The 14,488-nt window shown below is 40.3% G+C and overlaps 1 protein-coding gene across 2 annotated transcripts in view; it reads right to left on the bottom strand.

Annotated features, from left to right (window-relative positions):
• Nucleotides 1-919: 919 nt before the first annotated feature.
• Nucleotides 920-14,488, bottom strand: part of ADAMTS3 (ADAM metallopeptidase with thrombospondin type 1 motif 3) — a 256,185-nt gene continuing 242,616 nt past the window's right edge. For both annotated transcript variants that reach the window (XM_025985092.2, XM_072748803.1), the window contains exons 20-22: nucleotides 11,084-11,291; nucleotides 9,349-9,466; nucleotides 920-3,635 (exon numbers count right to left, since the gene is read on the bottom strand). In XM_025985092.2, coding sequence (XP_025840877.1) covers nucleotides 3,076-3,635; nucleotides 9,349-9,466; nucleotides 11,084-11,291 — 886 coding nt within the window. In that variant the 3' untranslated portion in view covers nucleotides 920-3,075. The remainder of the gene's footprint in view (nucleotides 3,636-9,348; nucleotides 9,467-11,083; nucleotides 11,292-14,488) is intronic.

Here is a 14,488-nt window from a genome sequence, read left to right as displayed (position 1 = left end):
TTTCTAATGAGTCTATCCCTCCTATTGATTTTTAAGCCTAAAGTGCTTATCTTTTGATTCCTGAAATTATGTTCTTTACCACCATTCATGAGACTTAGTGACCATGATTCAACTAGCTGTGGCCCCTATCGGAAAGCTGTGGTTTGGTCACATAATAAATGAGGGGGAGGAGGATGGGGACACTCTAAGGACGATGAATATATTTAATATCTATTGAGAGTTACACTGTGTTCAGCCCTGTGCTAGCAACTTTACTTTCTCGTTCCTCACAACAATTATGCAATGATGTTCGATATTTCTGCCTTTACCACTTTACAGATGAGGAAACTGACATTCAGTCTGGTTACCCAGGATCATTCAGGTATAAAGGTACAGGTGCACTTCAAATTGGAGCTGGTCTGCCTTTGCTCTTTAAACTGGTAATAACCATGGCAATATAGTGCCTCTATGTGATATAATGAAAACCACCACCACCCCCGCCCTCCCACTGCCCTGATGCCCCATTCTGTCCACACTCCCAGGTCATGTGTTAGGTATTCCCAGCAATCCTCGGGTCAAAAGCTACTGGACAGCTTTTCTTTAAAAACCACTCTGGGACTGCACATTTGAAAGAATGAAGTCCCCCTTTTTAAACTCTTCATACGTTGTAGCATTATTGCCCTTTCCTCTCTGCATCTTCATGGTTCTGTGGGATGGATTTAAGCAAAAAGCCACCATGCATAGTCTCTCTTTTTCTTACTTAAAACAAATATGATACATCCTGGTGTGAGGATAGGAGACACTATCACTTTATTTGAGCCTCGTCAGAGAAATTCCAAGTAGCTAATGAATATGACACTATTTCAACTTTGAAGGAGGAAAGAAAAGTTTCCATTAATCAGTGATGAATCTGATGATAAAATCTAGATAGAGCCAGGTCTATATTTTGTTAACATTTTTATTGCTACGTGTTCCCAATACAACAAACAGCATCAGTAGTGTACACTTTGATAAAACGTTATTTTTAGCTTAGTAGAAAAGGAAGCTCAAAGATCAGAAGTGTAACAAATATGTACATCGTTATGGGAGGTGTATGTGTGTGATCATCTTTCTCTGCATTCTCCTGTAGACCAGATGCATACATATGCAAGGAAACTAGAGAGAGTTTCATACTGGGGTAACTTTGAGGAAAAAAAAAATGACTTCTACTTGAGGCTCAGAGATTGTTTTACTATCTGGAATTCACCTAATTCATTTAAACTTTAAAAGTCTTGCACAAAGTAGCAGCGATTCTTTAGAGGTATAGAGTCAATAGGTGAAGCTGTGAGTTTACCATGGTTAAAAGGCAAAAGTCCTTGCACATTCTGTGCTTGGAGAGGTTAACATCTCTATTGTTTGCATAATATAGTTTTAGACAGTTCAGGAACTGACCTCAAAAACATTATGCTCACAACACTTTCTTTTTTTTCTCTTAAGTATTTATCTCTTGCATAAACTTAAAAAAATGTTTCTAATTCACTATTTCATTAAACAGCTATCTGAGTCTATACTGTTTTATGTTTCATCACAAGGGAACAAATCGTTAACTTTGTATCAATTACTTTAAAAAGGCAAAACATTTGCATGACATCAAATTTGTTTAATTTCAGTTCTTTGATTTGGCTGTTGTTTAAATTTCTCCACCACACACAAAAATGTGCCTTTCTAATTATGTCTCTCTAGTTTACCAAAATATGTCATTGATATTAGCGTAAATATTTAGTACATAAAAATACTATCAAGAAAAAAAAATCAACTTTTAATAAATATCTTCAGTTCTGAATTCTATATACAAGTACTTTACATCTACTCCCTGGAGAGAGCATTTCTGGCTTCACTGTGAGCAAGGTGACCACTGACATAAATTACTAGCACACTATTGCAGTCAGATGCATTGCAGTTGCGAACATTTGAATATGGACCATGCAGAAAATAAATATTGCAACCATTGACAAATACTTTCTTGCATCTTCTTCCAAAGCCCCAAAGGACTACTATACCTGGGTGTCAATTCTAATTCAATGATGCTTTTCTCAGCTACCAACATACAAGCAAATTATCTCAAAACATTTTCTTTTGTTATTATTACAGTACATTGAGTATAACCATCTGAATATGTCAACAAAGGGAAAAGAAAAATCAACACAAGAACATAGGCCACTTCATTGGTGCCTACTGAGGTCCTGGTAAGAGGGTTTTAATTTTGTTTTACACAGGCTAACTTACTAGTCTCTGTTTCTGGAACCATGAGTAGACTACAACATCAATCCTATTGCTTTTTATTTAAAACACGGAAGGTAATAGGTTAGCTGATCTTTGCAGCACATGTGATTTTTCTTTTTCTGTAATTTAGGTATCCCGTTGTTGATTAAACAAAACCACACAACAAAACCCTTTGCACTGTCAGTAGCTATAGGTCTAACTTCTTATTCATTATATTCTGCTTTGAAAATCAACCCACAGAATATCAAATAAGGCAACACTCGACAACAGGCACCTAGAACATCCAGAAATGTAATATAGTAAACAACCATGTGAGAACACATCTCTTAAAATAATACTGATTTCTGCAATATACAATATTTACACAACAGCTGCAAATTCGCTCATACAATACTTCTAATATAGATAAATAGGAATACAAGTCTAAGAATTTTTTGCTCCATTTCCAAAATATTTTGTTAAAGTGTAAACTGTCAGCACCTCTTTTCTTATTTTTAGTGTGACTTTTGAAAAATAAGAAATCAGCTGATATACATAATTGGTTCCAGTCCCTTTGCTGCACTAGAGAGTGACCAACAGGCTTGGCAACTTATTTTCCTCCTATTAACAATCTTTGGTGCTTCCTTTCGATGAATTCTGGTAAACGAGTCGATGCAGAACAAAAGGAGGATGAAAGCAACGAGAAAGTGAACCAGCACTTTTTGTTCTTACACGTACAGACAAAATGAGTTGACGGTTTATGGGGATTTACACTTTAAACAAGCTGTATGCACCATGGGGAGAGGGAGCTTGTCCAGGTTTTCCTCTGACTTCTAACCTTTGAGGTTCATTTTCTCATCTTTCCAAAGTGGATGATCTTATTGGATGTCTCTCGTCAATAATTCTTTCATCTTTCTTTGAGGTTCTTGCCTGAGAAGAAGCACCTATTGAATCACTGACAGCCAGGAGGCGGGCAGCAGCCGGTTCTGAAGATGAGTTGAGGGGGCCGCTCTTGGTGGCTGGGGAGACCAGTCTCAGAGTTTTACTTCCTGCTTGCAGAGCTCTCCTCTGGGGGAAGTTAGCACCATCAGGTTTACTGTTTGGTCTGGAAGCAGTGAATGCATCTGGGCCTCCCACTGAAGAGATCCTACCCAAAGATTTCTTCCTCTCAGCAGGGGGCTCTGACTGGTAAGGAACCAGAGATGTAGGCATCACTAGAGATCCATGGAGGTCGCTAGGGTTAAAGATAGCATCACGATGAGTTTCAGCAGCTTCTGGAAGGTATGGTGGTGGCAGGGTGCTACTGCGCTTGCTACACGACTCACAACATAACTTGTTATAACCTGGTATGGAGCAGTACCGCGCGAGCACCTCCATTTGACAGAATATAGACTTGTCTCCCAAACATGGCTCATCTGCAAAAATTTAAAAAAGACACAATAACACATAAATCTAGGGACTTAGTCAAGATAAGAAGCTTCTGCACAGCAAGAGAAACAGTCAACAAAACTAAAAGACAACCTACAGCATAGGAGAAGATATTTGCAAATGACGTATCAGATAAAGGGCTAGTATCCAAGATGTATAAGGAACTTATTAAACTCAACAGCAAAGAAACAAACAATCCAATCATGAAATGGGCAAAAGTCATAAACAGAAATTTCACAGCGGAAGAAGACATAGACATGGCCAACATGCACATGAGAAAATGCTCCGCATCACTTGCCATCAGGGAAATACAAATCAAAACCACAATGAGATACCACCTCACACCAGTGAGAATGGGGAAAATTAACAAGACAGGAGACAACCAATGTTGGAGAGGATGTGGAGAAAGGGGAACCCTCTTGCACTGTTGGTGGGAATGTGAACTGGTGCAGCCACTCTGGAAAACTGTGTGGAGGTTCCTCAAAGATTTAAAAATAGACCTGCCCTACGACCCAGCAATTGCACTGCTGGGGATTTACCCCAAAGATAAGATGCAGTGAAACAGCAGGACACCTGCACCCCGATGTTTATAGCAGCAATGTCCACAGTAGCCAAACTGTGGAAGGGGCCTCCGTGTCCATCGAAAGATGAATGGATAAAGAAGATGTGGTTCATGTATACAATGGGATATTACTCAGCCATTAGAAACGACAAATACCCACCATTTGCTTCAACGTGGATGGAACTGGAGGGTATTATGCTGAGTGAAGTAAGTCAATCGGAGAAGGACAAACATTATATGGTCTCATTCATTTGGGGAATATAAAAAATAGTGAAAGGGAATAAAGGGGAAAGGAGAGAAAATGAGTAGGAAATATCAGAGAGGGAGACAGAACATGAGAGACTCCTAACTCTGGGAAATGAACAAGGGGTAGTGGAAGGGGAGGTGGGTGGGAGGACGGGGTGACTGGATGATGGGCATTGAGAGGGGCACTTGACAGGATGAGCACTGGGTGTTATGCTATATGTTGGTAAATCGAACTCCAATAAACAGTATACAAAAAAAAAAAAAACCAACACATACATCTAAGCAGCAAATAAGAGGAAGAAATTAAAATTGTGTAGGAATATAAAAAAATTTAAGTAAAATCTGATATTAATTGGAATTGTCCAAAAGAGCATTAAAAATATGAATGTTAGTGGTGAGACTGTAAACTGACAACAGTGTGGATATTCCTAAAGAAATTAAAGAGATAACAACCATATTATCCAGTAATTCCCCAAAAAGGTATTTATTTGAAGAAAATGAAAACACTAATTCAAAAAGATATATGCACCCCCATGGTCACTGCAGCATTATTTATAATAGCCAAGATATGGAAAAAACTTAACTGTCCAGCAATGGATGAATGGATAAAGAATTGTGAAATATATATATATATATATATATATATATATATATATATTTATATATACAGTGGAATATTATTCAGATATAAAAATGAATGAAATCTTTCCATTTACAACACGGACAGATCTTCAGGATATTATGTTAAATGAAATAAGCCAGACAGAGAGAGACAAACACTGCATGATTCCACTTGTGTGTGGAATCTAAAAGAAAAAAAAAAAAGCTCATTGATACAGCAAACAGATTGGTGGTTGCCAGGGGTGGGGTTTGGGAAGTGGGTGAAATGGGTGAAGGGGGTCAAAAGGTAGCAATTTCCAGTTATAAAATAAATGTCATGATCATGAAATGTATACATGGTGACTACAGGTCATAATACTGTATCGCACATTTAAAAACTGCTCAGAGGATAAATCTTAAAAGTTCTCATGGCAAGAAAAATAATTTTATAACTATACATAGTGATAGACATTAACTAGACTTATAGTTATGATCATTTTGCAATATATAAAAATATAAAATAATTATATTGTACACCTGAAACTAATATAATGTTAAATGTTAATTATACCTCAATTAAAAAAAAAAAGGAACTTTTGGATAAGTTCACTGAAATAAGTAGTTTTTTCTGTGAAAAGCACTAAGGTTGACCACTATTTTTAATGTCTCCATCAAAAGTCTGCAGATTGAGGGTACTTTTCTCTTCCAAGTAGGAACATGTATCTGATTTTATTTTATTTTATTTTATTTTATTTTATTTTATTTTATTTTATTTATTTTTTGTATCTGATTTTAGAATGAGAAAATAGGATTCATTTTGCCACAAATACTTTTTTAGGATATAAAGGGACATCTGTTTCTTTTGTTGTTGTTGTTGTTGCTATTATTTTTTATGGTATTTCTGGCTTTCTAGTAGATTAGCTTCTACATTAAATTTAAATTTAAAATCAAAATAAATACTAGCATGCCTAGCTAGTTCAGGGCTCAGCTGGTTAAGCATCTGACTCTTGATTTTTGGCTCAGGTCATGATCTCACAGTCCTGAGATGGAACTCTGGGTCAAGATCCATGCCCAGTGGGGAATCTGCTTGAGATTCTCTCCCTCTCCTTTGGCCCCTCCCCTTTGCTTGCCCACTCTCTCCAAAATAAGTAAATAACTCTTTGAAAAAAATACATAAATAAAAATCAAAATAAATTCTAAGTACCTAATGGAACAAATTAAATCTTAAAAATGTGGAGAAAAAAAAAAAAAGACCGTTGACCAAAGTCAATGCAATAATTACATTTTTACTACCAAATATTCTCAGGCTATTTATTATTTGAAAGCATAAATTTGGGTAGAATGTGCCAACTTTCTTTTGAATCATTCATAGTTTTTAAATTTAATTTTACTGAATTGATAACACTTTCTGTTTACAGAGTACTAACCTGACACTCATAAAACACTTGATACATGTGTGTGTACACTCCTTTTAGGATTTTAAATTTATTTTGAGTACACATTATAAGAATTAAATTTCAAAAAATCCAAATGTTGAGCCCATGGACAAGTTAGTTTGTACTTATTTTCAGCCATTTTAGGGCACATCCTCTGCAGAGCCCACAAACATGGTGCAACAAAGAAATATGGATTCTATGTCTGATTCATAAACACGGAGCATTGTAAGTTGTGGCATTTATATACTATAATCACTCAAAATTACAATGTATTATTGGGTCATGCTCTATTGCTAGATAAGGAACCTCTATATAAATTCCTAAAGAAATTAAAAAATCTTTTTTTCTAAAGTTTGAAAAAAAAGGACAGTCAGTTGGCAAGACTGAGATAAAATTACTATATTTGTTACCAATTACAAATTATAAAACTACCTACTAGAGTTATAATACCATGCCCCCTTCCCAAATTGTGGAGTGATCTGTGTTTGCCCGACACTTACAGATATACTAGATAGTATGACATCTCTGCATATTTTATATTAACTAAGGTAATCATCTAATTATGTTGTGAATGCCTGCGTGTCACATTAATGGGTTTCCCCTCAAATATACTTATTATTTCTGAATTACTTTTTCTATGCCTGTATCTTAAAATAAGAAAATTAATTTCTTCTTCCTGTATGTTTCAGGCTCTAGGCCCTGGGATGAGAGGACTTTATTTGACCCTGTACTCTTTTCCCTCTGACCCCTCACCCCGCCCCCTCCACTCCCCCTTCTGCGGCCCAGTTCAAAACATGACCTATTCTCTCTGTATTAAAGAAGGGGTCCACATATGAGACTCCCCTCTGTGTGAGCACCTCAGCATCGCAAGGACTGGTTCACAACATGGGTCTAGTTAGGGCCAGAATATGTTTCTGGATAGAGGAGGAAAAGGACGAGATAGTCTTAGGAAAAAACAGGTAAGAGCAAAGGAATACATTCACTTTATGGTAATTCATCCCAGGATAAATGGGAAGAGCTTAACAGCAACAATGAAATAGTACAATCAAAATGGGGCTTAGGGGAAGAATACACATGAGAAATTCAATCGTTAAGATTAAGGAAACTTTTCAGCCTTCTTGTTCCATGCCCAAATCATTTTAAGAAGTTCAGGAAAACAGTTTTACACATGGTCTCAAAAAGTCATTTCATTTTAATCGTAGTTTGAGACTGATGGGAATTATTACTTGAAATGTGTGATAGAAACATGTGGCCTTTTACGACCTCCAAGAATTGGCTGTTGGGCCTGGATCTCAGAGCAAGACAGCAGCTAAACTGTGGAATCCCTAACACCATCTCATTTGCACCTCTGTTTTACAATTTATTTATTTATTTATTTATTTATTTATTTATTTATTTATTTTTAATTTATGATAGTCACACACACACACACACACACACACACACACACACACACAGAGAGGCAGAGACATAGGCAGAGGGAGAAGCAGGCTCCATGCACCGGGAGCCCGACGTGGGATCCGATCCCGGGTCTCCAGGATCGCGCCCTGGGCCAAAGGCAGGCGCCAAACCGCTGCGCCACCCAGGGATCCCTGTTTTACAATTTAAAATAATTTCTGTTAGCTAAAGAAAAAGAAGCAATTCCTGCTGACAATTGGGCATATTTGCAGAAATACGTAGCTCTACCAACCATTAAGAATCAAGTTTACTTCGCAAAGTTTTCAGCCTCTTGGCAGTAATACATAAAAATAAAATATCATGGCGACAGTAAATCTTACAGCTTCTAACTGGGTGAAGTTTGTTCTGTTTGCTTTGTCTCCTGTTTGAAATTTTCAATTATATTTTCCAGAGAAAATGATTAAATATCAAAGTCCTCTGTCTCCCCCTCATGGCCGTGCTTGTTCTTGCTGCCACACATTTCAAATGGAAATTTAAAACGAAATAATTTAAGTTTAAAGGACTTGACCTGGGGCAGCCCGGGTGGCCCAGTGGTTCAGCGCAGCCTGCAGCCCAGGGCGTGATCCTAGAGACCCAGGATCAAGTCCCACGTTGGGCTCCCAGCAAGGAGCCTGCTTCTCCCTCTGCCTGTGTCTCTGCCTCTCATTCTCTCTCTCTCTCTCTGTCTCTGTGGGTCTCTCATGAATGAATGAATAAATAAGTAAATAAATGGACTTGACCTGAAATTTCTTCAAGAAAAAAAAATAAAAAGCTTTTGGGGATGCCTGGGTGGCTCAGTGGTTGAGCATCTGCCTTCGGCTCAGGTCATGACCCCGGGGCCCTGGGACTGAGTCCTGCATCCGGCTTCATGCATGGAACCTGCTTCTTCCTCTGCCTGTGTCTCTGCCTCTGTGTGTCTCATGAATAAATAAACAAATATAATCGTAAATTTTTTTTTATAAAATAGTGCCTTGACAATTTCCTTGAAGAAAAGAAAGTACAACTCAGCAGGTGTCAATATTTAATCAATGGCTTCTTAGGCTGCAGGCCGATGAAAAGGCCACCTCTTTAGTTCCAAGTCTCACTAGTGTGACAGCAGCACCCACCACCGTCATCGGGCAGGTAACTGGCCTTTAAGAGGAAGCCTGTGATGACAGAAGTGGGGTGAGGTGGGGAAGGGGGGGAAAGCAGATGAACGGGGGGAAAGAGAGAGAGGACAGACAGCAGACGGGGCAGCAGGGGCGGGCGGAGGGAAACAGATCCCAGCACTCGGGGGTCATGACCCGAGGCAAAGGCAGGCGCTCTTCCTTAGGTTACTTTTTGATAAGCAAACAAATTCCAGAGTTTGTCCAGAAATTCCACTTGTTGAGGCTTAAAAACTATTGTCAGAGCAATGAAACCAATGGGTGTCACACCTACCATTGCAGGCAGGCAGCTGACAAGGTCTGACGGCTTCTGGCTTTTCCCCGGCGCAGTGGTCTCCCGCTCTGCAGAGGACCTGCCTCACCTCCGTGCCCTCCCCACAGGTGACGGAACACTAGAGAAACGAAAGCTGCGATCAGAGAGGTTTGTTCCACCAGGGTCACCTCCCTCCCTTTCTCTATGCACACACCCATGCACACACGCATGCACAGCTCTGGAGTCCATTCTCTGTGTTCTTTTGCAGACAGGCTATCATGAGTTGACAGCCTGACCTCATAAGTGACCAGCCTGGATACGCTGCTGCTTCTCTGAAGCCTGAGGGTAACACCTGCTTCAGGATTAGTGTGGGACTATGGGAAAGGAGGTGATGTATGTAAAGCAACTGTGCCCGGCAGACAGTAAGCATTTCCCGTTCTTTCACCTTCTTCACTGATGGCAGAATTTACTGACAGGCTACCTTGGTTAATTCAACTTCTTTGGAACTACTTTTATTTTATTCCCATAAATTAATTTCTTTAATGAAGGGGCTAACTGCTCTAAAATTAAATCCAAGAACATCTTAAGCTATTGTTCCAGACAGGAGCTATGGGGGAGGGGCCTTCATTCAGGACTCTAAAGAGGAGAGATAGGAGTTATCTTTCTGGTCCCATGAAGGTGACCTTCACTTGCCTGTTCCTTCCTCCCTGGGCCTGCCCTCCACGTCTTCCTTTATTCTCTATCTGCTTTTTTGATGTCCTTTCCACCTCTAAGTTCTTCTCCTATGGTTTCATGATTCCTCATTTTGAATCTTTAGAAATGCCAAAGATGTGGGATTAATTCAGGCAACACAAGCTTGAGTCAGCAAGCCAACACCATGGACTGGACAGGTACTGGCTGTGGAGTGGGGAAGCAATGCACAGTCCTTGAGAAATGTGAGGACCAGTGGCAAGCATGGACTCCAAGACAAAAGTCACACTATTACATCATGAGGGGCACGCTAGAGGTAGGCCTCTTTGGTTCTGGAATGTAGAGGAAGGACTGTGAGAAAGGCAGCCCTGGAAGGTGGACTCTGGAAATGAGCCAGGAGTGGATAAGGAGGAAGGGGTGGTGAGACAGGAGGGGGGGGGAGGGAGGGCCATCAGCTGAAAGGGGGTAGACTCCAATGAGCATAGCCCTTTTGGAAGAGTAAGGAGTTTCTCAAACTCGAAGACAGAGTTGGAATAAAGAGCAAAAGAGCAAAAGAAGTGAGCATGGGACTGACTGTGGTGAACGTTTGCAATAGTGAATCATGACATTGTACACCTGAAACTGGTGTAAATGTTATGTCAATTATACTTGAAGGAAAAAAAAGGAAGAGGAGGAGGAAGGGGAGGAGAAGAAGGAGAAGAACAGTTAGTGTGGTGCCAAATGGGGCAGGGCTCGCACTCACTGTCAGGCATTTGGGATCCATCTGGTAGGAAAGGTGACGTCAACAAAGATATTAAACAGAAGATCAGTCACCTTCAGATTCCTCCGTGTCACAAAACCTCCAGACATGGTTTGCCCCTACCGACTCATCTTAAATGCAAGCACTGTTTTAAAATCATTTTCTTTCCTGGCACCTCCAGCTGCTTGATGATGGCAAAGCGCGTGGCAGGTTCTCCACTCGCACCATGCCCACCCGATCCTGGAGCCCAATGAAAACAGGCTGCATGTGCTAACGTGCGCGTGCAGACACACACACCGAACCCAGGCACGCAGGGACCTGGCCCACCTCACTCCAGGGCCCCGCTTTCCACTGGGAGGGGCAGGGCACTCGGTTGCAGGCCCGGCGGTGGTCCGGCCGCTCGCCCGAGCAGTACTTGCTGTGCACGGAGCGGTTGGCGCCGTCCAGGAGCGGCTGAAGGCAGCGCACGGTGCGGAGCTGGTAGCCGGAGCTCCCGCAGGTCCTGGTGCAGTGCTCCCAGGCCTCGGCCACCCAGCTGCAGCAGGGGTGAGGATTGGAGCGGTTAGTGGCTGTGCTGCGCACTCCTGCTCGCCGCCCAGCCTTTCCTGCTTTCTGTGCATCGGACGAGGCAAAAGTCTGAGAATTTTCTAACAGTAAGAGGCCCAATACTTATGCTTTTAATGCCGTGGTATTTCTCTGCCTCCCTGTGACTGGGAAACCTCTTTTTCTAAACAATCATAGACAGAGGGTTTCTGAAACTCATCCTAAGGTTGCCGGGTTAGCTGCAGGCATGATGGCAGTTTTCAGAAATATGCCAACTTGCTCTCAGCCAAATTGCCTCCTGGGTGGAAACTTAAAAAGGCAAATCCATATGAGGCTTGCTGAGACAAACTGATCTGGCTGCTGCTGCTTTTTCAAGAAATCCTGAGTTGACTGACATTTTAGCATTCTAACTGAGACGACTGTTTAATTTCTACAGTTGCTGTGGAAAAGGCTGCCTGACATATCTGCCCTGTTTGGAAAATTCAGTTCTTCATATGGACTTTTATTTGGCCCGACAAAAAGGTAAAGGTAGTGTGCATCCAGCAGCACTTGAGTGCACCTAATAGAGAGATTTCTAAAAAGATATTTTCAAAAAGATCTCCCATAGGACATTCCCAAATTCTGTGTCATCAATGCCCCAGCACTCTCCAAATCAGCCGCAGATGCATTATTATGAACAGGTCTCCGTGACGTGGGGCTACCAGGTCCCAAAAGGCCGTCACCAGTGATTCCATCTGGTTCATTGATCTGTCAGAATGTAATTGAGGCGTACTCTTTATCCTATCCAGAGTAACTTTCCCTCTCCATTTTTTTTTCTTTTCACATATATAGGGCACAAAAATACAATCATGCTAAAACCTTGATAGTCTTTGGTATTCCCAGTTTGGAATGGCTTTAGCTTGTCAAACTTGCAACAGAATGTACTGTGGTAACTAAAAGTTGAAGACAGATATTTGAAGACAGATATTACATGAGAAGTATACATTTCATAGTCCTAGATATTCCCAGATATTACATGAGAAGTATACATTTCATAGTCCTAGATTATTCCCTCCTGAAATTCTTAGGATGACAACGAGGGAGAAAAATGGCATAAACCCACAAAGGTAAAAAAAAAAAAAAAAAAAAAAAGGATAGAAGGCACCAAAAGATAATTTTGGAACCTAGAAAGTGGTGGGACATATGGCTACCAGCTCAGCCGACCTAAGAAGGATGAAGTTTAACTCAGCAGTGGAAGCTGGCAGGCAAACTAACTTGGAGGCATAACTTGAGAAACGTGCTGGATGGTGGCCGCCAGTGAAAGGGAACACTGTGAAGCTGGGGGAAGGTAGAACCGAAAACACAGGACTGAGGAAGAGTCTGTTTGGAAACAGTTCCACTTCCTGATCCTCACCCCCCACCGGCTGATTGCCCCTCCTCTAGCCCAGCAGATGATTTGACCTGCGCAGAAGGTAAACCAGACCTTTAGCTTGTGGACACAGACATAGTCAAGAGACAACAGAGAAAGAGTGAAGGCAGGCGATTCTGTAAGAATCCACATAAGGAACAGTGAGATGACCCTAGTTACCTGTACATATACAAACGTCTAGAACAGCTATTAAATGGGCTTATGCTCCCTAGGCAGGAGATTGATTCTGCTCTTTGGAACCTGATCATTTCATGAGAAAAGCCCTAAATATACATTAAGGGTCTTCAATAAAACAGCCCAGCCAGCTCTTCCTACAGTGAAGCCCACCAGCAAGCAAATCTTGACCATGAAGCTGAAGCAGGCTTCCAAGCAGCCTTTTTAACACTGCATTCTTATGTACGCATGAACGGCCAATAATCAGCAGACAGAAAGCCCTGGGGGGCTCAGTGGTTTAGCACCTGCCTTTGGCCCAGGGCCCGATCCTGGAGTCTCAGGATCGAGTCCCGCGTCGGGCTCCCGGCATGGAGCCTGCTTCTCCCTCTGCCTGTGTCTTCTGCCTCTCTCTCTCTCTCTGTCTATCATGAATGAATAAATAAATCTTTTTTTAAAAAAAAAAAAAAAAAGAAAGAAAGAAAGCCTCGAACACAAATGATGGAGGCAGAAAAAAAGAAACAGAAGAAAAGAACTCAAAAGAAATAATGCCTGAAAAAGAAAATAATCTTTGCTATTATAAAATAATCTTTGAAAAATAAAATAAAATAAAATAAAATAAAATAAAATAAAATAATCTTTGAGATAAAAGAAAATATTACGTCTGTGAAATAAGCATCAAATGTCTTAAAGGAAGGAACATGTGATGAACAAAACAGAGCGCTTGAATATTAAAGTGCTCTTAGATATTAATAACATGGTTGTAAAAATTAGCATTTCAGCCAGTAGAACAATAAACAGTAGATGAGAAAAGAAAAGTAAATTAGATCTGTTTAGGAATCCTAACTACAAATATCTCAGAAAGAAAGCACATTGAAAAATATAGGAGAAATTTTTCAAAACAAAAACAAAAACAAAACCCAGAAAATGTCCCAGCGATGAAAGATACTGGTTTTGTGCTTCAAAAAGTCTTTGAGTACTTAGGAGGATGGATGAGAAAAGTAGAGCATCAAGGCAGTTCCATCACTGTGAAATTTCAGGACATTGGGAACAAAAAGAAGTTCCTACAAACTTTGAATGACAAACAAAAATAGAAAGCACTGAGAACCAGGAGAGCAAATTACTTTTCAACAGCAACATGGGAATCTAGAAAACAATGGAACAATGGCTTCAAAATTCTGAAAGAATAAACACTATAGTTTGCAGTTATATGTGTTTGTATCCAAATGATTAAGAGTGAGAGTAGAAGGTTACCTATATACCCTTATAGTTTAATCTCTTAGCTACTTTTCGTAGGTATATGAGAATTTTTTTTACACAAAAATTTTCACTTTGTATATACATTTTTCAGAAAGCTACTGGAAGACATGATCTACCAGAACAAATGAATACATGAAAAGAAGACAAGAAATTCAGGAACCAGGAGATGTGGTGTAAAAGAGAGGCAGTAGGAAGATTCAGGTAGAGGAAAAGAAACCCCGAATGGACAGAAGTCCAGGGCAGAGCTGGAAGACACTGAGCTCTCTGAGAGAGATCTCGAAGAAGCTGCAAGTGACAGGATATTTGAGTTTTTAGTATTTATAAGAGATTGATACTCATGAAAGACAGTTTGGGGATGGAATAATGAAAAG

Source organism: Vulpes vulpes, chromosome 2, assembly GCF_048418805.1.
Source record: "Vulpes vulpes isolate BD-2025 chromosome 2, VulVul3, whole genome shotgun sequence".
Taxonomy (NCBI): domain Eukaryota; kingdom Metazoa; phylum Chordata; class Mammalia; order Carnivora; family Canidae; genus Vulpes; species Vulpes vulpes.
Note: the sequence above shows the minus strand (reverse complement) of the source record. Positions and strands in the feature narration are given on the sequence as shown.